At 36.3% G+C, this 24,186-nt stretch overlaps 2 protein-coding genes across 3 annotated transcripts in view; one reads left to right on the forward strand and one right to left on the reverse strand.

Moving 5' to 3' along the window:
- The first annotated feature begins 596 nt into the window (after window positions 1-596).
- On the forward strand, window positions 597-10,771 carry LOC110100850 (GTP-binding protein SAR1A). Its single transcript, XM_020828543.2, has 3 exons — window positions 597-867; window positions 1,394-1,525; window positions 10,233-10,771. Exons 1-3 carry the CDS (start codon window positions 739-741, stop codon window positions 10,551-10,553), a joined length of 582 nt encoding a protein of 193 aa, XP_020684202.1. The 5' UTR covers window positions 597-738; the 3' UTR covers window positions 10,554-10,771.
- A 1,331-nt stretch (window positions 10,772-12,102) lies between these two features.
- The window catches only part of LOC110100861 (kinesin-like protein KIN-14F), a 24,818-nt gene continuing 12,734 nt past the window's right edge, over window positions 12,103-24,186 (reverse strand). The window contains exons 14-19 of one of the 2 annotated variants that reach the window (XM_028699391.1): window positions 20,066-20,319; window positions 19,819-19,982; window positions 19,525-19,713; window positions 18,154-18,626; window positions 17,319-17,450; window positions 12,103-12,321 (exon numbers count right to left, since the gene is read on the reverse strand). In XM_028699391.1, the coding sequence (XP_028555224.1) occupies window positions 12,312-12,321; window positions 17,319-17,450; window positions 18,154-18,626; window positions 19,525-19,713; window positions 19,819-19,982; window positions 20,066-20,319 (1,222 nt within the window). In that variant the 3' untranslated portion in view covers window positions 12,103-12,311. Of the gene's footprint in view, window positions 12,322-17,311; window positions 17,451-18,153; window positions 18,627-19,524; window positions 19,714-19,818; window positions 19,983-20,065; window positions 20,320-24,186 lie in introns of both variants that reach the window. The other variant, XM_020828565.2, reaches the window with a different exon arrangement.

Below are 24,186 nucleotides of genomic sequence, written 5' to 3' on the forward strand. Positions count from 1 at the left end.
AAAAAACATTTGAATTCACAGAGTGAGCAAACCACTTACCTCGATAAGATATCCAAAACCTACTAAGAAATTCAATATTTATAATTTAAAAAGTAGTAAAAAATAAATAATGAGTTTTATTGTTTGGCTTAACTAATATTCATAAAAAGTTCTTTTTATAAAATGAATTCAACAATTCATTTAATTATTAATAGTGTTTACATGCCAAAAGTAAACCTTTATTGCACCGATAAGTCATAATAATATGATTTTGAGAGTATCAACCACATGATCAATTCTTAAACTTATACGTGACAACAACATAAATTTAAGCTGACCCGAATTCAAACAAGACAAAATTCATATGCATATATTTACTGATATTTTAACTTAAAGGCTTACTTTGAACAGCTTTTTTATCGCTTCTTAAAACAGCTTTGAGAGTGATAAAAAAATACGTATATATATTTTAAAATTCTAACTCAAATTCTTTCCAAATATCTATATCTATATATATATATATATATATATATATATAAAATCACTTAAGTTGACCCGAATTCAACTAAATTTGACCCGAAAGGCGAAACCTTCCCTTCTTTTTTTTTTTCCATCAGATTACGTGTTCGGCATTTACTAGTCGTACCTTCGTCACGTTCGAGTCCCTCGCGCTTAGGTCTTCCTGCTCGCCTCGGCTATATTGCAATCGGGAGCCGCGGCAGCCGGATTGATCTCAGTGGCCAATACCAACGATCTGCTATGTTCCTCGTCGATTGGTTCTACGGCATCCTCGCCTCGCTGGGGCTATGGCAGAAGGAGGCCAAGATTCTCTTCCTGGGTCTTGATAACGCTGGGAAGACGACACTCCTCCACATGCTGAAGGACGAGGTGCGTAGGCTATAAAGTTTTCGGTGGATCGGTTTCTTAGATTTCGGCTTTCCTCTAATTGGGCAAAAGTTTAGCGAGATTAGCTTTGGATTTCTCTACATCTATGTTTTATTTGACCCGAATTGAGGCGTTTCTTCAAATTTTCTTGGAAACTCTTTCATTTTTCTTCTTGATATTGATTTTGGGATAATTTCGTTCAAGTCTGGTTGGAAGAAGCATCCAACTTCAGCTTTGAAGTTATTTGGCTTTTTGGTTGGGAGAAATGGGGAATTCATGAATGTAATTTTTTTTTTCTTGCGTCTTTTTTCCCTAGATGATATTTTTAGATACTACCTAAAAAAATGTTGTAAAATTGGCGAATGTTATGTGTTGGCTTTAGAGCTTATTTAATGTTGGATTTATACTTCTTGATGCTTTAAATCGATTTGAATTTTTGTGAGGCATTCGGTCTTTCCATTTGGTCCAGACCTGGTAATATGAAAATTCTCATTTTCTACGAGCTTGCTTTGTTGTCATGCTTGGGCAGAGGTTGGTTCAGCATCAACCGACACAGTACCCTACTTCGGAGGAGCTCAGCATTGGAAAGATTAAGTTCAAAGCGTTTGATCTTGGAGGGCATCAGATTGCGCGTCGGGTGTGGAAGGATTACTATGCAAAGGTCCTATATTCCTTTCTCCTGGTTAAATTTTTCATTTGAGATTCTTATATTGAACATTTCCCTACTCATATTACATTTTTCATTTCTGTGAATATTGTTTCTTTACTTTTTCTATTTTTTTGTCTTATAAATTCTAAATTTTGGATTCTTGATGCTAGCTTCTGTTTGTATTGGTTTCTGATATGATATTTTGCCGCTTCTTGAAATTGGTAGAATCACATCTGATATCGATTGTAAGATGCCTTATTTTTTTTAGAGAAAGCTACACGTATGTGAGATATTAAATGGACCTGTTATCTATATAGAGTTTCCCTGATGAAGGTAGTTTCTTTTTTTATTTTTTAGTTACTTTAAAACTTAAATGACTGATTCGAGAAGCATAGTAGAAAATTTGAATTCTTTATATATAATGTGTGTCCGCCACTTCTAGCTTATACATTATTTTTTTTATTAATGACAAAATTATACTGTTTTCTTTGTTTCTATGATGCTGAGGTGACTTAAATTAAGAGTTACCAGATGCAATTCCTTAAGAGGCAGATTTAGTGTTATTATTTCTCTCTTATACATGACTTTATATTATTCGTTCAAGGTTTCTCTTAGGAGTATAACCTTATGGTTAACTAACTTTCTCGATCAAAGGAGATAACTCTTTATTGAGAATAGTTGCAATGCTCTATAATAATTTTATATTGTAATGGTTTCCCATATTGGCTCGACTTGTTGCATTTACCTTTTTTAATGTTGAGTGTTGCCTTTATGCTCAAAGAGATGGTGAGAGGGATGATGATAGACCTTGTCAATATATTTCAATTATTGAGGGTTTGTTAGTGCACCTCAATCTAATTACTAAAAGGGTATTTTTTTTTCTTTGACCTCATGATCCTTATTAGCATCCTTTAGTTACCTTGTTTAAGAGAGTCTCATAGACTTCGGTTGAATATTTATTGCAGAAGCCTTAATATAAAAAGAAAAGAGTTATAAGCTCATCCATCCTCTCTCTCTCTCATCTCCTCTACTTAAAAGTATTTCATATTGTTAATTTCTTCTTGACTCGAGAACACCAATGTTTGGTGTCCATAATCCTCCTTTACCAGCCGGTTGATCAGGTTTTTGAGGTGCTTACAGTTGTTGTTGTCATAGTTGTAGTCTTGATGGTTGAGGCAATCGATTAATCTATCTCTCTCTTCATTTTAACACAATTTGATGTAGAACGAATGGGGTGGGGGGGAATTTGAAAATTGGAATTAAATTAAATGAGAAAAGGGTAAAAAGATTAATCAAAATCTTCAATTAAGGGAGAAAAGATTTAATCAAATACAATTCCAAATTGATTGGAATTTGATTTGAAGAACTTTCTAAAAATAGATATAGTAATTTAGGAAAGGTTTTGAATTTCAAACTAATTGAATTTGAATTCAAAATTCTTTTCAAATTATCTTTAACCTAATTTAGGAAAACGAAGGGGAATGAAGGAGGGAAGATGCTAGGGGTAAGGAGGTCGGCCGGCTATGGAGGTGGAGGGGTTTATGGCCGGCGGTTGATATGGATAAAGTGGGGGCTTGTGGCTTTGGAGGGGTTTGTGGGAGAATCGGCCGGTGGCAAGTGAGGGATTTTGGCCGGCGGTCAAGGGAGGAGGATAAAAGGATTTAAGGAAAGAAAGATGCAACCATGACCCCGGACACATCCTGCAGCTAACGGGTAATACATTGCCCTTCTCCAAGGGACTTCAAGCCACGAGCCCGGACCCATCCTGCGGCTGGTGGAAGCTCCGATTCCCTCCCATAGAAATCTCACCCAAGTTCTCTCCAAAGAACACAAGTGCTAACCTTTTTTTATTAATAATTCATCATTGATCTCATACAAGAGCAAGGTCCTCTATGTATATAGGCCTCAAAACAAAAGAAATTAAAAATACAACTTTGCCCCTTGGGCTTACATAAGACAAGACTCTTAAATAAGGGTAAAGATGAGAAATGCAAAATTAAATCAAAATACAATTAATAAACTAAGATAAAAAAGGAGTGATCTCGGCCATTAATCTTCGTCTCTTCCATTGAGTAACGTCTACTGTTGGATGTCCGCATCACAATTGCAGGACCACTTGAAATAATCTTTGTGTTGAATGACAATTAAAACCATTGGGGGATATCAATTAAGAGACGTGTCTCTCATTTCATAAATTGTTCTTGGTTTGGAACTTTGGGTGCCCGTAGAGGAAATGCCCCTTTTGTGTTCCTGGATAGATGGCTTTGTATGCCCTCAGTGTAGAAGACTTAGTCTCGAGGTCACAAGTAAAACCAAGCTTTTTGGTGGAGCCACTGAGGAGGGAAATTTAACTACACCTCTTAGGTTTTTGAGGTTCTTGTAGTTGTTGATGCCATGGCTATAGTCGTGGTATTTGAGGCAATGTTTTAATCGATTCCTCTTCTTCGAAGATAACCTAGTTGCAGGACCGCTTTAAATAATCTTGGTTTTGAATGGCTATTAAAACTATTGGGAGAGATCAATTAAGAGATGGGATCTCTCTTTTCTTAAATTGTAATTAGGCTGGAAGTTTGGGTGCTTGAGGAGTAAATGCTTTTTTTGTGTGTCTTGGTAAATTGCTTCTTGCAACCCCAGTGTGGAAGACTTAGTATCGAGGTCACATGTCAACCAAGGTTGTTGATGGAGCCAATCAAAAGGGAAATTTAACCCCCACCCCCTTCTCATTTTATGAACTTATCAACGTTAAGATATTTGCTGTCATTGGCTAACAACGTTAAAGTTATTGCAGCTGACTTTTTTCATGATTACCCAATTTCTCGCACCCTAAACAGAGGCCATTGTGGCAACTATTCAGCCTCAATATTGGACCTCCAACGGTTCCCTAGTAAATCTTATGATATGTGTAGTCAAGGACTCATGCTCCTCTTGTTATTTAAGTTTCATTTGACATCTCTGCATTAGTGTGGACAATGAGCTGCCTCTTGAAAACTTTGGTGTTGAGATACTTCTTGTCAGGAGCTTAGAGAACCACCATTATACGGCATTCCTTTATATTAGTAAGCACTACACAATATCTGATCGCGTTAGATACCATACAAGGCCATCATGGCTTCAAAGCCAACAAGATGCTTCCTCGGGTCGGTTTTTTCTCTTGAAAAATTCAATTAAGTAACTTTGAACTTTGTTGTCGCAAGTTCTTTCATTATTTATGCCGTGAAGGCAGATGTGGGTATTATAGCCCTTGTTGACTTTGCTCATTTTTGCGTCACTTCTTTAGAGGTATCTAGGTAGGTTCCCTCAAACTCATCTACCCTGTGCTATGGAGTGTTCTCTCTCCCATAAGCATTTGTTGCTTGAGAGGCCTTTTAGCATATCTTTTGCTTTAGCAATAGCAAGGTTTAAAATTGCGCAATTGGGTATTGAGGTGTTTTTTTTTTTTTGTGAGGCGAGGCATAAGCGTCAATGCGTTTTGAGACGTAAGCCTCAAAATCTAAAAATTACGTAAAATCAAAATAAAAGTTAAAATTGATTTTTTATATAACATCCAAATAATATGTTAAAGGATGACATATTAATTTTCTATTGAACTATGAAGTAACAAATTTGTATATATATGAAATAAAAAATTGTATAAGATGTAAAGTGTTAAGTGATAAATTATGTGAAATAGAATTGAAATCCAACTATTACTGGAACAAAATAACACAAAATATATGAATTGTATTAAAGTATCTTATAACATCAAGTTCAACTATAAATTTTTTCTTTCTCAGTTGCCTACTCATCTACGATTAATTCCTAAAGAAAGCTAAAATAATTGACCACAACCACAACTCAAATCATTTGTACTATTATTACTAAGGGGATTTTTATTTGAGTCACTGTCATAACAAATTGGTCTATTCCTTTTCTCATCCTGTAGGGTCCAATACCTCTCAATCTGCTTATGCTTCTTCATTTATTTCAATTATCTTCATCATTCATAAATGTTTGTCATCAACATAAATATAAATATATAATACTTCAAAATTTTAAGAGGAGATGGTGGTTGCGTGCGGCTTTCTAGTGATCCCCTACGGTGGCTATGATGGTGGTGGCTATGGTGAAGGTTGTTAAGAGAAAGTTGATGCGGCTTTGGGCTGCAAGAAGGCATGATTATTTTTGGGGCTTTTGTATAGGATTTAGGTAAGTTTTAAATAAAAAAATATATAAATAGAGTAAGGCGTATGCCTCATGCCAGTGAGGCGAGGCATGCCTCAAGGCCGGGATCATCCAAGATGAGGCATAAGCCTCATTAAAAAAGCTTGAGGCGTAAGCCTTGAGGCTTTTTTTACTGGAATTGCACTGAGGCGAGCCTCATATTGCGCAATTTTAAACAATGAGCAGTAGATAATGGCTAATTGTCATGACTCATAAGGAGCAATTGAGTCAGCTTGGCAATGTACAACTTCATTGATGCAAAGTGCAAACTGTGGTTAGGTGACATATGTCATCTATCATGTGAGGTCTTCAGAGGGCCTCAAATGTCTAATATTTTTTCTTTAAGTATATTACAATGAGAGCACTGAAGACAAAAAAATCAACATATATGAGTCATATATTTCTTTAGGTTGAGGAAATAATTTGAGTAGTGTTGATCGAACATAGAATTTGGGAGGAGTAGAATGGTGAAGAGAGAGGGAAAGAGATAGGTGAACTAGAACAAAAAACTTCAAGAGGAGAAGCATTGAATTCTTCTTTTTTCTTTACTGATAAAAAAAAGTTACAATGGGGACACTTTAGCTCTTTTTGTTATGGTTTATGCTCATGGTTCTCTCAAGTGTGGTTTGGGTTCCCGAAGCGACAAGAAGACTAAAAATGTAATGCTAAATGGGATTACTTATTAGAGGTTTTGGGTTTTGTTGCAGATAAGGCTCCACAGTCATGTAATATTATTGGATGCTTCCTCTCAATAATGATATTTCTTATCCCATTTATTCTATCGCCTCTATGTTAGTAAAAGACTAGGAGGCATGCTTACTTATTGGCCATGTAATGACAGTATGGGATGTTGGCCACGCGACATGTGTTCAACAGTTGGCCTCGAGAGATGGTTGTTGATTGAGTAGAACTGTGATGATAGGAGGGGTATCATACACCCTTCTTTCCCATAAATGCTAGATGGAGATGTCATGCATCATACATTAAGGTTTCTGGTCATTTTTAGGCCGTGATCTATGAGATTTGTAAGTAGGCTGATGTTATAATGAATGTCGTGTGCTTATATGTTTGCTAGAATGTATCGTGGTACTGTCTGTCAAGAGGTTCTTAGGTTCGACCCATTTCCAAGTAGTTAGTTTTAGGTATTGCCCTTGATCTTTAGTCTCCTTAGGCGTCATGCCTGTAGATTGCTCAACTTATATAAACCCACATCACATCTCATGAAATTTGGGAAATAATGAATTGATATGTATCCCTTAAATTTGATATGAAAGTTATTGGGCCGACCAAGATTTGCACATGAATCCAAGAGTTTATTTAATCACAACTTGAATCTTGATCAACAACCCATATGATTTGCCATTCGGGCTGATGTATTCATCGCTATCTAGCCAGGAAATAACACATCACCGGGACATGTGCCTAATTTTTTCTTTGAAATTGTGCTATCTTCATGAAATGAACTTAAAATTACTAAATGATATTCAAGGCATGATATAGCAAAGGCATAGGCAAGAGATTTTTTTTTAAATTATAACATGTCTTGTGGATGAATCTTAAGAGAGGTAATAAATATCACAGAACTTCCTAAGAGGAAACGGTGATAATTCGAAATATGTTGAATTTGATCCTTATTTGGATATGTGGGTGACAACATAACTGTTCACGTATAAGAAGAACATTAAAATAATAGACTTCTATTTAAAGTTTGAATTTTATCTCAATGGAACCAAGGATCTCTTGTATTCAATATGCAAAGATTTATCTCAATCAATAGGTTCTCTATATAGTCTAAAAATGGCATTTTTATCTTGATGATCTTATTGAGATTTGATGGAGAGAAAAAAAATATTAAGTGACACAAGCAAGAAGATAAAATGTCCAACTTAAGATTTACTCATTGTTATAAATATGTATTTACAATTAAATGATTGCAAAAACAATTATATTAAGATTTCTAGTTGCGGCTCCAATGTGCTTTGTTTCTAGCATGAAATTGCTTTAAAATTTGAAAGGTCGAAATAAGTATAAAGAAACGACTATTTTGGGTTGCTAAATTTATTGGCTCGATCCTCCTTTGGTGTCGATCTAAAAGATTCAGGTATTTATAGGTATTGACCCAGCCGGGTCATTATATGCACTGGCTTGATCCTCCCTAGGAAGTAACATTAAAATTAAGTCAATTTGTTCTACTATAACAAGCCATTATATACATTAGTTCAATCCTCCCTGAGTTTTCTTACAAGAATTTGGATGTATTGCTTGAAATTAGGTCACTATGTGGACAGAAAATTGCTTTCGAATTTAAGGTCTTATGTGACTAGGGTATAAAGAAAAGACTTTAGATCGCTAAATGCATTAGCTCGATCGTACCTAGAATAAAAAAAATTTAGGTATTTGCATGTACTAACTAAGATGGGTTTTTGTATGTATTGACTTGTTCCTCCGAAGGTGCTGACATAAAAAATAATTTCGTTTTTTATACTAAGACAAGTTCATTATATACAAATTGGCTCGATCCTCTCTTAATGTTCCCAAAAAGTTGAAGGTAGATTAATGTATGTATGGGCTGAAATTGGGTTATTACATGAACATGCTCAGTCATCTTTAGCTGGTGATCTAATAATTAAGTTAGGCCACTATATGCATTAACTAAGCAGGGTCCTATATCTGCTGGCTTGATCCTCCTTAAGGAGTTTATTGGAAAATTAAGGCGGATGCATGCATGACTAAGTTGGGTTGCTATATGCACATGTTTGATCTCCAAAGGAACCAACTTAAAAATTAAGTCAGCATGTTGTTTGCATTAACTTGGATCTGGCTAGAACCCTAGGAGGTAGACTTAAAAATTATGCTAGGTCATTTTACACACTAAGCTTGTTCACTATATGCACTATTTTGGTTCTCCCTGGGAATTTATACGATATATTTTTCTTATAAGTAAAGATTTAATCTGAATTTTACTATATTCATTTTTATAAATGATGAGATGCTCATCGATTTTCTTAAATAAGGTATTAATAATTATAAAATCATAAGTTAGAGTAAAATCTAATATGGTTGTCACCTTCATTAATCACTCCAAATTCATAGCCACCATAAATGCTTTTAAAATCTTCTACCATTCTAATAAAAGCTCTTTCTTCAAGGGGTATCTTTTGTATTATATTTTTAAATCATTCCAAAATTTTAATTTTGAATACACATCCAAACCTATTTGAGGAGCATAAATATTTATAATATTAATAATCTTAACATTAACAATAATCTTTAAAGCTATAATTATATCTTCAATTCTATTAATTTCTACAACATTATCTTCAAATTTTTATCTATAATCACATCTACATCATTTCTACGACTTCTACTTAAATATCATAACTTAAATCTTAAACTATCAATCTCCTTAACTATTTCTCCAACCCATTTAATTTCCTAAATATGTAGAAAATTTATCTTTCTATAAATTATAATATCTATTAATTATATTAATTTGCCTATACAAGAACATATATTTCAAGTTACTATCATAAATCTAGTTTTATGGACTACTTTTTTTGCCCACATTCGTCAATGATAAGGAAACTTTTGCTTATTTAACATTGTACCCGAGAGTTGATGTAGTGGCCCCTTGCGTAATTCTCATTGTATTCAGGCCATACAATGCGTCGCTTCTAATTAATGCCTTAGCATTAACATAACGTATTAAAGTAGTCATGTTATGATTATTTGATAAGTTTTATGCTGGTCTGTCGACTGCCTTTAATTTTTCTATTGTTCATTATTTTTTCCCTTTATCGATTAACCCCACATAGTGGGATAAATGCTTGATGTTGTTGTGGTATCGATTAACGCTATCGTAGGAATATTAATCTTGGGCTATCAGCACATTTTTTTAGCATGTACTCTACCATGTTTTATAGTTAGAAAGATACTAAAACCAGCACATGATTTGATCTACTTGTTAGCGTTGCTTGGGGTATTTTTTAGATTTTTTGTTCATTTGGTACTATTTTGGTCTTAGCCTCGCCATTTATTTCCTACTTCGAAGCTCTCCAAACCATATTCAAGTGAAGGTGGCTTGCTATTGATATAAAAATCATGGATAAATGTTGCTTGTGGCTCTATTACATTTGCCTAAATGTGCACTCGCCATGTCGTAAACAATGCAGATTCTCTGCTCCTTTTCCTTGTCAATTATTTACTTTGAAAGACAGAATTCTCTGTTATATAGCTGATTCACTCAGCTTGAAAAGAGAAAAAAAGGAAGCAACTATGGATAATTCCATCTATTGCATCGGGGAAATGAAAAAAATGGTTAATTTTCTGGCTCGTCTTTGAGAGGAAGAATGGAAGCATTTCAGTTGGAAAAGTTTTCTATCAGGATCAATCTCAAAACCGTTGTATTTACTTTAAGATGAATGGAAATCATTAAAAAAATTATATTGTAGTAATCAATCTCAGAACCATTTGGATTTCAGAATTAAAATTTTGCAGCTCATCTGGTTTGATTGCACAGGTGGATGCAGTGGTGTACCTGGTGGATGCCTATGACAAGGAGCGATTTGCCGAGTCGAAGAAGGAGCTGGATGCCCTGCTCTCTGATGATTCCCTGACTAATGTTCCATTCCTCATCCTGGGAAACAAGATTGATATACCTTCTGCAGCATCAGAGGAGGAGCTTCGCTACTACCTGGGCCTGACCAACTTTACTACAGGCAAGGGCAAGGTCAACCTTTCTGAATCCAATGTCCGGCCTCTTGAAGTCTTCATGTGCAGTATTGTACGCAAGATGGGCTATGGTGATGGCTTCAAGTGGCTTTCACAGTACATCAAGTAAATCAAATCTTTCTATTTACTCAGTGTTTGCAGCAATGAACCTTTTTTTTTGTTTTGTTTTGTTTCAGAATTCTGTTTGATTTTGATTCCTTATGTCGAAAAGCATTTAATGGGTACCATATTTAATAGATGGGATAATAATGGAAACAGTTTAAAGATGGATGTAATTTGCAAAAGACATTTTGGGAGGAAATTTGGCTCAGGATATTACGACTTCAATTTGATCAGAATGAGTTTTATAGTTATCTGATTTTTGTTTTATTTGAAAACAGTGTAATATATAATTTTAATTAATTAAAATTTATATTATAGTAATACAAAAATAAACTTGATTCTTATTAGAATTCTTTTGATCAAATTTTAAATTAAAATAGGAGCTTGATCTTTTTTCTTTTCCAACATTTTTCTCTACTTTTTTATTTCTGTGATCACTTAAAATTTTCTTCTCACTCTGTATTTATATGAGAAATAAGAATGATCTATGAACTCCATATCTATATCATAAAATGCGAGTTGGTAAAAGAAAAGTCTGCCAAGCAATTGCTCTAAAAGATTGTGCTTATTGAACAGGGGAACTTTTGGGTTAGAATGTTCTGATTCATATAAGCAGGATTAGTTTTTTTAGTCAGTGGTTTATTTTAAGATGAGTGTAATAAAATATTTAATATATTATACTCATTGCAAAGCTAATTCAATAATTATAAAATTGTACTAGCCAAGTTTGAGATGTGTCACTGTTGAGGATCTATGGAAGGGAGAAGTCTTTCTGAAAAATATTATCATCGAGGGGAGAAATTATTTTGTGCGGAGATTGAACACAGAATGTCATATGGAGGCCAACTAGAATGTGTCACGTCAGCAGTACCGAGCAGTATTGAGCTACTGTATTGAGCAAAGTGGCACTTTTTTGGCTGATCTCTGGATAACATTTGGCGCCCACATAGAATGGATTACATAGAATAATTAATCCATTGAGGGGCTCTCTAAAGAGGAGAGATTTGTGGCTGGTTTGTCTATTTGATGTAGCTTGAGTTTAGAGGACAGGTGGGGTTAGCCCAGAAAAGATGCATCCTCATGGGTTATGAAATAGCTCAAGGATATTGGTTTTTCATGAAAAATTTAAACCGAATTGATTTGGTTTGATATTTAGATGAAAAAAATTAACAAAGGGTAAAAACTCAATATCTTATTTTCAATATGCTGCCTATGATCACGACAAAAATAGTACAAGCCATCATTGCTAATCTCTCATTTATATTTGCACTTTTCTAGATTATAAATATATGTTTTTTTATACTTGGCCTCAATAAAACAAACTGCTTTTTTAAAGTTATTATATCAGCAACTCTTGTTATAAGAAAATAACTTCCGACTATAAAAGTTTCTTTAAAATGGTGAGAAAGCAACAAGAATATAGTAGCCAAAAGGAATTGTAATTGCTGTCATTTCTCAAGACCTAAAAGTCGAAGAATTATTTATTCTATCTTTTAATTAATTTACTAGAACTACTAAATTCATTTATCTAATAAAACACAACAGAAACAATCATACACATTAAAATATTTCACTATAATTATTATTTACCAAAATTTATTTACACTAGCCAGAAGTGCAATCAATACATCAGACTATCTTTCAGTACTCTTGACTATCAAAAATAAAGAAAAATGTATAGAAGTATAAATATGAAACTTTAAAATCAAATTAGCCTCACTTCAGTGAATCCTTACCCAAATCTGAAACAACAAAATCAAGATCCCTACCCAAACCTGAAATATTAAAATCACAGAGTAAGCTAAAAGTTTAGCGTGCTATTAGAATCTGCTATTGTTATCAATGTATGATAATAGAAATAATATGTATAAAAACATTCAATCTAGATAAGTATGAACAATAACATTTATAAACAATGTGAATCTATATATGATTAATCTTAATCAAAGTGTAAATCAATAAAATCAATATGTTTTGTCAGTTACATACATCATAATAAATAAATGCTGTTTCTATACTAAATTAGTATGCCTACCACATAATATCATGAGGGAAGAATAGTAGCTCCAAGTGCCTATAGACTAGTATGTATAGGAGAGTCTATTAATGAGTCTAGAGTAAAGAGATCCGTGATTGGCGAGCAATTACAACCCAATTCAATATGACACAGACATAACAAGCTACATTGTGTTGAATGGTGACATACCAAATCCAAGATTAAAATTTTTGATACTATTTAGATTTCCTTTTATTTAAAAAAGACTACAGAGCTACTAATGAACATCCAATGCTAAAAAATGAAGTCATCAATAAATTTCTTTTCAGTCATCATCAAAATTATGCATATAATAAAATCTCTACACTATAGTGCATGACTACATATCAGAATGATAGGAAATACTTGGTTTCAAGTAGTTCCTAACCAAAATTGGAGTAGAACCAGGAGAAAACCGCTGTTTTCAGCAGTGGACAGCAGTTTTACCCAAAAAAACAGTGAGAGATCCGGGAAAACTGAGAGCAAACGCAAGCAAAGACTTGTATTTTACTAGTAGACGAATAAAATAGTAAAGATACAATTTGTTCTTCAATCCGAGAGGAAAAACAACTCTCCAATCTCCGGCAACGCCAAGAGCCCAAAGCAAGAAACCCTAGATCTCAAATTGTAATTCAAATTCCCCATTAGGAATCAATTCCCCCCCAATCCCCTAAATAAACACAAAGGACAATAATAAACTTCCTAAAACAGCCCCCAACATTCAAATTTTTCCCTCCTAAGATCACCCAAGCCAACGTGGCCCTCCTCTAAATCCCGCTCCCCCTCTGTTTTTTCCGCCTGGAGTAACAGTGGACCGGTTCGAGCTGGACCGGTCCAGCTGGCCCCTCCTGGGCCGGCGTAACACAGAACATGACAAAACAACAAGTAGTTATGAGTGTACAAAAATCAGAAAATATATATTGATTGCATAGGTATGAACCAACACAACTCAATAAGTCACATTCATCGCGTTTTGAATGCAATGACGAAGTCCGTTTTGCAATCAGAACTCAGAAGTCGTTTGGGCGACACCGCATATCAATTTCCTTGATATGCATGTCATTGCCTCGGGATCCATGCTAATCTCCTCGTATGACTTTCGTTGAATAATTCTATAGTCATTTTTGGGTATTGATGATGCTCTAAATGCAACAACAATGTCTGTTTTACGATCGGACGTTGTTTGGGCAATATCGCGTGTTAATTTCGAGTGTTGGTCGTCCACTTTGACTATTTACACTTGATTTGAGCATGATGGGTTCCCACTAAGGAAAATTTGGCACTCCGATTGCAATGACGTTGTCCGTTTGGCAATCAAAGGTTGTTTGACCGTTCAAGTGACTGTCGCACCAACGCGTGCGTCACTTGATTCACCAATTTTGCCCTTTTTCACATGTTTTGATGTCATATTCAACATTTATTTATCACACATCAGCAATGTATTTAGCTCATTCCATCCTCAATACATTGCTGTCATTTTCTTCAATATTCAGCCTGTGGGATTATACTTTAGCTTGCAAATAAGTTGTATGGCTCATCAGGAGCCTTCCACCATTCACTTGCAAGTGAATTGATTTATCCGGAGTGTAGATTGGCATCACAAATCTTTTGTCTCAATTTATCAGTGACCCTTAGTGTTTACTACTGATTCACAGATTTTGCTTACATGTGAATCACAGTGTTGCGCTGTAGATCATTTGCTGCTTTATACATGTAAATTATCGCGCACTAACGAATCATTGCAATAGTTCGTAGATGCCTGCATTTGCTGCTTGCCATTAGCCTTGTTCCTTGTCATTAGCCTTTGCTTGCAATGGACCAGCATATTTGCCTTACTTTGCATGGTGATTGACTGCAAGGTTATTGTAGCATTCACTGCCTTTGCTTGCAATGGACCTACGAGATCGTACTTCAGCGTTGCGACTCTTCTGTCATTGTTGGCAGGCATTTGCATTTGCCAGTTGCCACGATCTTTTATCCCATGCATATAAAGGATCCGTCATATTGGCGATACATTCTCCATTGTTGCTTATAGATATGATCGATGTATGCATTACAAGCTCTCCGCTATCATATGTGGACAAACTGTGTTGAATGCAAGTCTTCTTGTGCTGCTTGTAGGAATTTGCATTTACTAGAACCCTTCTGATGTTACTTGTAGAATGGCATCCAATGTCATCGTCTGTAGATGAGTTAGTGTATTTGTCTGTAGATTTAACTGGTAGTGATTGTAGAAGAGTAACTAAGCTCATTACGAGCCTTTAACCTTCGCCAGCAGATGAATTATTGTGTCATATGTTCATTTTCTTACTTATAGGCTAATTGACATGAGCATTGTGAGATTTATGTTATTTATCTGTTGGGAATTGTGCACAATTGCCTGCATTTATATTGTCACCATCTTTTCTTGTTCTTGTTGATCATTTTTTGCAGGAAATCATGCTTGGAGTTTTGTTCATCACAAGTTGTTGCCTACAAATTGCTTATGCTTGGAAATTGGTCTATCACGAGTCTCCTCGTTATTCATTAATATTCATTTGAATGATTTGAACCATATTTGGGATTTATACTTTTAATTTAACCATGCATGTTAAGGTTTAGTGTTCAATTCCCTGTCATCTAAGTTGCATGATCTGTTCCATGTGGTCCAATTTGCAAGTTCATTTCCTTGTCATTTAGTTTAAGTTCAGGTCATCTATTCACTAAAAATTTCGGCAGCTTCTTTGCGTCTCCCCTATTTAAGGGAATTTTGGGGAGCTGGGCCTTCCCACCACGTTATGAGAGCGTGTATGGTAGTTGTTGAGTGACACCGCGGCCATGATTCTTCAATCCCACCACGCTACGAGAGCGTGTATAGGTCTTCGAGGTATATGTTTAAAATGTGCAGATTTTCCCTGCAGGCACTGAGGCAAGTACATGGGTACTTAAAGTTGTTCTCGCCACGCTACAAGAGCTTATACAGAACCTACCCATCTTGCCGGAAGCATCGCTCCAGGTTCCTTCCACCATGCTACAAGAGAGTGTATACGTGGCCCCCCGGCGCTTCGCGAGCACTGAAAGCGGAATTTGGAGTTTTTAGGGTTTGGGGACATTATACCTTAGCGACGAGGGCGACAATAGTTTTAGTGGCATGAGGGTTGACGCACCAAAGTACATATACTTTTCTTTTTTCATTTCTTCTCTTTTTCACTCACTTTTTTTGTTCTCTTTCTTCTTTTTTTTTTTAACTGAGGTGTAAAGTGGTGGCTGTTAGGGTGAAGTTAGGAATATGAGGGCTCGGGTATAGTTGTACTCGAACAAGAGGGGATTTGGCCGACTGTAAAGGGGGACGGAACTCAGGTGTCAAGTGGTAGTTCTTGGAGTTGGATAGGACACAACTATTGGTTGGTTCGATTAAGGTAGGGGAGTTCGGCTTCAACAGGTTTCGAGCAGGGATCAAACGTTTGGATTAGAGTTTGTGGCTGTGAGCGGGATTTGATCGTCATAAATGAAGTTTGGACGAGAGTTTTCCTGGAGTTTGTAGGTTGTGTGCGGTTATGACTACTTGGAATAGGGATAGGCAAGCCTGGAATCTTGTGGTTATGGCTACTTGGAATAAGGATAGGCAAGCCTGGAATTTTTTATTTGATTCTACTGAGTGTTCACCTATCAAGTGAGGAGTGACGATTGTTTACCCATCGAGTGATGAGTGATTGTTGACCCTTGGTGAGTGCACCTGACAAGTCCTTGTTGAGTTCCTAGGGTGAGTTCCTCGAGTATTTGCAACTTTTATGGTCTACTGTTCTATTTCTTGCAACGCTTAGTTTCGGATCTGTAATATCAGTCCATGATCACCGCATCTTTCAAAATGTTGGATCCAAATATATTCGTGGGTGATACCTAAACATTACTTCTAAGACTAAAATTCTCACAACATAGTAGTAGACATAGAAAAAGGGGGAAAAGTGATAGATGAGAAAAAGGGCAAGTGCTCTGAAATGACTTCCCCTTCTCTTGAAATTGTCCTATGACTCTTTATTTATATGGTTATGAGGATACATCAAAACCTATATAAAGAATATATTCATTTACAAAAGGCATGTAGCCCAATATGTAGCTAGAAAAATATAAATATACACAAACAATTAACATGTGGATTGTCAATAGGCAAGTGTTCACATGGCAAGTACTCATATAACGAGTACTCACACAGTGAACACTCACATTGAGAGTACTTCTCGCCGTGTAACAAGTGATTCTTATGTCCCTGGCAAGTTCTTCATCGCCTTCAACAAGTGCACCCTTAACCTTTCTTGTCTAGATTGAGTTTGATTGACTCAGGTCATTGACATATTCAGGTATACAGTTTCTAATATGTCCATTGTTAAAACTGAATATTTGCAATGTTAAGTGTAAGTATTACACAGATCAATGACAAATAAAAAAATTATCTGTGCAGAAAATTAAAATTCTGTACGAGTTACATATGTGGCAATGAAAACATAGTGAAAACAACCAAATCTCCTCCTTTTTGTTTCTTCTATATTTCTTCCTTCTTTTCTGGTGTAAAAAAATAAAATAAATTTTACCAGCTCTCAGCTTATAAAAAAACGTTCGTCGATCAACATCTTACCGAGAAAAAGGATTATTGCTGCTAAAAGATAATGAGGTGTAATTCTCTAAATGCCGAGCACCAAAGAAGCAACTAGAATAAGATCAATATAAGAAAAATATAACAGCAACATAATCACCTCTTACTTTCCACTGCTCTTGATACCAGACCGTTTCCCATCACCTGAACCCGGCTGTCTTGCAGTCCGGTTGGGTATCTGGCTTGGCCCATTCAACATTTTTCTTGATGGAGAAGGGATATTTCCATGGCTCAAGTTCCTGATTAGTTCAAGCAGAAGAAAGAATTAACGTTTAATTAGACTGTACGAAGCAAATTAATTGAATAATAAAACATTTTGTTGCTAGAGGCTCACATAATCAAGTATTAAGACGATAATATCAGGAATTCACTGGCTAAAATATCCTATGTTAATCTCTTGGTTGTTCTCGGAAGAACATCTCATTCTAGTATCGATTGGCTTAAATCGATGATTTGGCAAAGCTATTAAATAGCTCTTGGCTTGGATTTATTGATTCTTGCACTATAGAAATTCTTGATGCTCCTTGTTGTACCATCATGAGTTTGTGAGAGGGTGTTAAGAATTATTAGGTTATCATTTTAATATTATCACATGTGCTTAATATTTATTAGAAATTTATAATATTTATTATTGTAATATATTCTCAATTCTAATTAGGGAAGATATTCTCACTTATTATACTTTTTTTATAGTTCTATTCTCTTGCCTATATAATCTTGTTTGTACTAGTACTAGGATCATTCAAGTAAAGATACAACTTGTTTATAATTTCCATCAATGTGTACTTATGGTTAAACTTTCAATTGTTCTTTGAATGCTAAAATGCAAATAAATAAATGATCTAAGTTATTAGCATGACAAAAAATAATAATCATTAAGTTAACATAAAATGGAATAGTTCTAAATTATGTCACCAACAAGCTGAAAAAAAAACGTTTTACCTTCCATCCACGCTCTTAATGCCCTTAGCTTGTGGTCTCCTAAGTTTTGACATGCCCACATCGGCTATGCTAGGAATCTTTGAAACACTCAAATGACTCAGCAGCTCTACCTCTGATGAATCGCTTGCAGAATTTTCAAAATCATCTGAATCGGAATCCAACCGGTTCTGCTGCAAATCATGTTTTTCTACTTTCTTACCACCAGCACTGCTGTTCACCTGCTGGTCAGGGAAAACTCTCATTTCATTTAAGTATCTCTGGAAGAAAACTTGTTCTTGTATCCCATCTTCTTCTCCAGAAGTAGCTCTGTTCCTGTTGTTCACAACCACTTTGTTAACCCACTCTCCTGACCTTTTCTCCAGGTTATTTTCATCTAGCCGTGGGCAACTCTCATGCCAAGGTAAGTCCATGGAGACTTGCAATTCTTCATCATGGTAATTTAGCTTATTTTGCCTTGTTGCATTGCTTATAGCCTGCAGTTAAAAATATAAAAGAACAATTCACATCAAATGAAATTACTACATGTCAAACACGCCGGCCAATGGACATGTAACTTCAATGTCAGGTTCTTAAAAAATATTAAGGTTCACAAAAAATATTAAAATGTAAGCATCAGCCACAGATATCCATTGCTAACTTGTTTGCACATTAGTCAAATACAAATTTTCTTGGGAAAGCAATGTAATGTCCTTTTATAACTTTTAACAAATTTCTCGCCAAATTACAACATTTTACTTGCACGGAAAACTAGATTTTTTTGGTCTCTGAAGCTTTGTGAAAATAGCAATCTTTTGTATCCAAAAAGGAGTTTCATTATGATAGATTCTTTACGCTGTTAAGAATTTTGACAATACAAATTTATAGGTAAAGCCAGATATCATTATTTCTATCAATAAATTGAGAATTGCTATTTGTAAATAATCATGAAGTGAAAGAAAAATACCAAATTGTTCGTAAAGATGTTTTGTTCCAAGCTCAGACATTGATTCAATTAAATATTACTTTACAAAGCTGTACATCAAAAAGTGTGAATCATATAAGATTGGAGATGTCTTGCTATGATTTGAACATCAAAACTTTGTAGCTCTTATCCTTGAAAATCATAGGAGAAGACTGAAGCCCAACCATACATAGGACTTGGATCATTCCCTACTTACAGCAACATAAATATTGTTAAAATCTTAGCACTAAAAATCAAAGTTTGAATTACTTGATGAGCAACATGAATATAATCTAGAATAAGTTTGGTTTCCACATTAATAAATGAAGCTTTATTTAAAACATTCACTGAAATAGTGCAGTCCGTATAGTTTCACATGTTTATTTGCCGAAGGAGAAGATTGAGTTAAAATCGTCAAAGAGTACAATTACCTCAATGTGGTCGGCTTCCTCCATTGACTGCCTGTTGCTGGTTGGATAGTCCAACTCATCTTCTTCATCATTTAATGATGTAGAACAAACAGCATCCGTCTTCAATCTTAATAAGTCGGGACTGAACATTGTAGGCCTTATAGGTTCTCCTGCGCCTTTTCTTACCGATTCCATTTTAAGAAAAGCTACCTGATGTGCAATTATGAAAGAAGAAATCAGTAACTGCAAGAACACGTACATTCCTTGCAAGATGGATAAAGGGAGCGGATGGAGAAAAGAGGGATGGGGGAAGACCTGCTCCTTAAGATCTTTAGCTTCACCGTTGTCTTTATTTATTTTAGCAGCCCCAAGCTCAACAGTGGCCACTCGCTCGGCAAATTTGAGTGTGCTCAATGTCTCCCCGAGAGCATCAACTTCTGGACTTATGTGAACAAACATTAGAGTTTTTGCTTGTCCTCCTGCATATAAGAAATAAAAACAAGCTAACAATACAAGAAATCAAAGTTTCTTTTGATTACTTCCATGCAGAGTTGAATCTTACCAAGTGAATCTTGAAGCAATTGTGTGAGTTTACTATTTCGGTATGGGACATGAGCATTTTTCCGCGCAAGGGAAGCTATCACATCTCCTAAAGCTGAGAGTGACTTGTTAATATATTGAGCCTCCTTCAATCTCTCTCCTTTAACCTCAGATTTATCAACCCTTTCACTGCCCGCCAAGTCAACAAGGTGCATGCATCCTCGAAGCGCATAACCAGATGTCAATTCTTTTCCTTGCACGTGAATGGTCAAGCAACTGCAAACAATTAGGCGGTATCAAATATTGAGTCATGGTTTCACCATGGGAAGTTTGTTTCCAGGCTGAGAAAACTAAAAGCGCAAATTGCAGATTGTCATAGTCTCAAGAGAGTTTTTCCATGGTTTTAGAATTTTTGTACGCAAGAATTAGTAGAAAAGACATGATTTGTTTATAATAACTAAAGGGAAATGAGAAAAATCTAAAAATATTGGGGAAGATTATAAATTATTGGATAGTGAAGTTAAAAAAAGAAATGGGATAAGGATGTGTGGGCTCAAAAAATTCGCACCCCGGCCTCCCCTCGCTTTCAGGGGAGTTTTAACGGATTAAATTGTGGGGTAAATTTTTAGAAGGTAGATTGGGTTTGAAGATAAGTCACTACCCAGAGATTTCACGCTCATTTTGCAAGGACTTTATGATCTGAGTTTTGATTTCCTATAGGAGAAAGCATCTATATTTAATTACCCCTCCCGATAATGAGAGAGAACTTTTGATTAAGGCTAGTCGTCAATCAGATACATAGAGATATGTGTATCTGGTATATAGTAGTAGCATGAGATTAGAAATTTCACCATCTTGCACTTAAAACAAATGGTGGGGGAATGGATGATGGACCCAATCAAGATCTCATAGTTTCGTCGTCCCGGCCCATCATGGTCCATGGTCTACTTAGTTAGAGGAGGTAGTTAACCCAACCTAACAGAAGGATCCTTATCGGCTTCGTCCAATGGTGCCTTGTAGACCTATGATGAATATTTGTCTAAGGGGACAAATTTGAATCCACCTTAGCTGACAGAAGGCTTTGTTCCTTATCGATCATATCATATTGATTTATATCTCAAGGATTTAGTATCATTGGGGGCATACGAGCTCTGACTATGACCGTAATTTAGTGGTACCATTTGGCGGCAAATCAGCGGGTTCAGAGCGCCAGGATCATAATTGTTTCCTTGTGGTGCCATTTGATGGCAAAATCGCCAGTTAGATGACACATACCACATTCTTGTTGGCAAGAGATTGTTTGAAAATGAATTTTAATGATATTCTTGACTAGACATTAGCTCTTTGTGAGCTGAAGTAATATTGAAATTTGCCTACCCCGACAAACTAATGCAGATTGTGGATGAATTTTGCTTTAAGTATTTGATGGTTGAATTTTAATTCTAAATATTTTGATTTTAGCATTTTTGGAATTTTGAGCTTTTATGGGCATTTGAAGGTGTAGAGTATTTGTACTTAACACCTCCGATTGATATCTAATTCAACACTGCCATCATCAGGGAATTTATGGGCATTTTTACTTGTTAATTGAACCTTGTCGACTCTGTCTACTTGTCGACAGAGGATCATGCTCTTCATGGGCTTTATGTTTTTATTAGTGAGTTTTCCTGGTTATGGGCATTGAAGTCCTAATATGAATGTATTTAAATAAATATCTCAGACGACGTTGTGGCCATATATTTGTTTGATAGTTCGAGCTGTGTCGACTCCTATCTACTCGCAGATCGGACTCGAACTTGGGTTTATCATTTGACCAGCGCAGCATCCCTAAACGTCACCCGTATACCCGTAACACGCTCGTTAGGGCCCATGCTGGTGTATACTCTCGCATGTATACAAGTTAATATACTTGCATGTGCACTTATGTGTTTATGTGTATGCATATCACAATGCATGTGTGGGGGCATTTTCTTTAGAATATTTGATTGATCTTCTACGACAGCTCGCATAACCTTGTATATGCTGCACATTATCCATCTCCGCTCGCCATCTCCGCTCGCACGGGATCGATGTATATGTCGACCATTGAGTAGTGGTTAATTGTAGGGGCGTTGTAACATCCACGAATTATTGATCACCATTGACTCATATTTATTATTGTGCATATGATGCATCTTCTATCATTGCCAGTAAGTGCTTGGATCCACTACAATATTCTATTCCATTCTTGTAGAAGATCCATCGCACCATGCTTGTATGCAATATGCAACGTGCGTTGCAACTCGTTGATACCCTTCATGCTTCATCCTCATATATCCCTTCCATGTTTCGTTGTAGGGTCAAGTACATTTACTTGTACTTTGTCATGGACGACAAGGTGTGATCACATTCACCACCTATCTTTCGCATCTATTGCAGACTGGCCTTTGTCATTTACGAGAATCTAATATGTGTTCGTTTGCCAATTAACTGACGTGGATGGCAAGGAAATTAACCGCTTCATAACTTGCTTGTTTTGCTTACATTGATGTCGACACTGTATTCATTGCACGTCAAACTCAATCGTCTATAATGGACTGACTTGTTTACTTGCAAACTTAGTTGACATTGATCATAAGGATATTATTGTATTTGTTATATGTTCATAAACAATGTTTTGTTTGCCGATGAGCTGGTACATTTGACTGCGTAGAAGTTATTACAAGAGTCTATCGCATTCACCATGTGTTGTCTCTCCTCACTTGCAGATGTTTAATGAATTTACTTGCAAGTTGATAATGACTGGAGAGAGATCGTCACATTCACAACCTCTATGTTGTCGTCACTCACAAGCATATCATTGCACCACTCATAGATAAATTATTGTGCATTGGAGTTCCTTCATTTGCCTGGTGGTGTAACTACTTGCAAGATTTATATGGACGTCATTATCACTTGCATATGAGTTGTAATGTTTGTTGGAATATTCTTATTTATCATTTTGTAATTAGATTGTGTTCCTATTAATCAATGATGATCATCATGGCATTTGGATACTTGTTACTCATTCATTAATGTCCATTTGAATTAGGGGTGTAAACGAGTCGAGTCGAGTCGAGTTTTGACACTATCGAGCTCAGTTCGTCAGTCCCAATGTTAACAAGTTCGAGCCGGCTCACGAGCCTGGGCGGTCCGGTCAGCCTTCGAGCGCGAGTCTTCCTCCTAGTCCGCGTGGAGCTCGATCCCATCGGAGAAGAACTTGAGCGTTGAAATAAAATAATATTTTTTTTTTTTGTATGGGGAGAAGAGAGGAGTTGTCAGCAGCTGTCAACAAAAGAAGGAAAAGTAAGCTGGTAATCAGTTTTCACTTTTCCCAAAAAAAAAAGCAGCTGTAATCAGTTTTCATTGGTTATATATATATATATATAATTTTTTTTTTCATTTTTTTGAATTACCGCTTCCGATTTTTGGAATTCCCGCCCATGTCCCCGCCTTTGTCATTTAGAATCGACATTGAGCTCGAACTCGAGCTCATTTAACAAATGAGCTCGAGCTCGCGGCTCGATAAGCTCGGCTCGCGAGCTCGTTATCAAGTCGAGTTCGAGCCGGCTCACGAGCCGACTCGGCTCACTTACACCTCTAATTTGAATATTTTTGTTGACCTTTATATAAAATCCAGAAGAAACAGAGGTAAAAATCCCGTAAATAATACCTGTAAACCGTTAGATCCGCGAATTCAGCTGAAATCGGCGCCGTTTGCGTCATTTCCCGGAACTCCTGCGAGGATCATGCGATCCGTAGCTCCATCCTCTTCGTTAAATACCGGTCGAGGCTTCTGCTTCTGCCCACGACTCTTCTCCCCATTCGCTACCCTCTCGACTCCCGTAGCTGCTTCCAATTCGCTACCCGCACGACCCCCAACTCCCGAACTCATCCCTTCTTCCACAAAGCCAAACTCCCCAAGCTGCGATCCTCAACAGGTTCGCAAGATCCCGTCGCCTGCAGGAGCTCGAGCCGCACCTCCTTTCTTCCGCCTGCAGAGCACCTCCGACCCTCACCTCTTCATCTCGAAGCCCAGCCGAACCCCTACCTCAACCCCGTCCTCTTCTTTGTCCGAACCAGAGAAACCGAGAGAGAGAGAGAGAGAGAGAGAGAGAGACGATC

This window comes from Dendrobium catenatum, unplaced genomic scaffold (assembly GCF_001605985.2).
Source record: "Dendrobium catenatum unplaced genomic scaffold, ASM160598v2 fragScaff_scaffold_1271, whole genome shotgun sequence".
NCBI classification, from domain to species: domain Eukaryota; kingdom Viridiplantae; phylum Streptophyta; class Magnoliopsida; order Asparagales; family Orchidaceae; genus Dendrobium; species Dendrobium catenatum.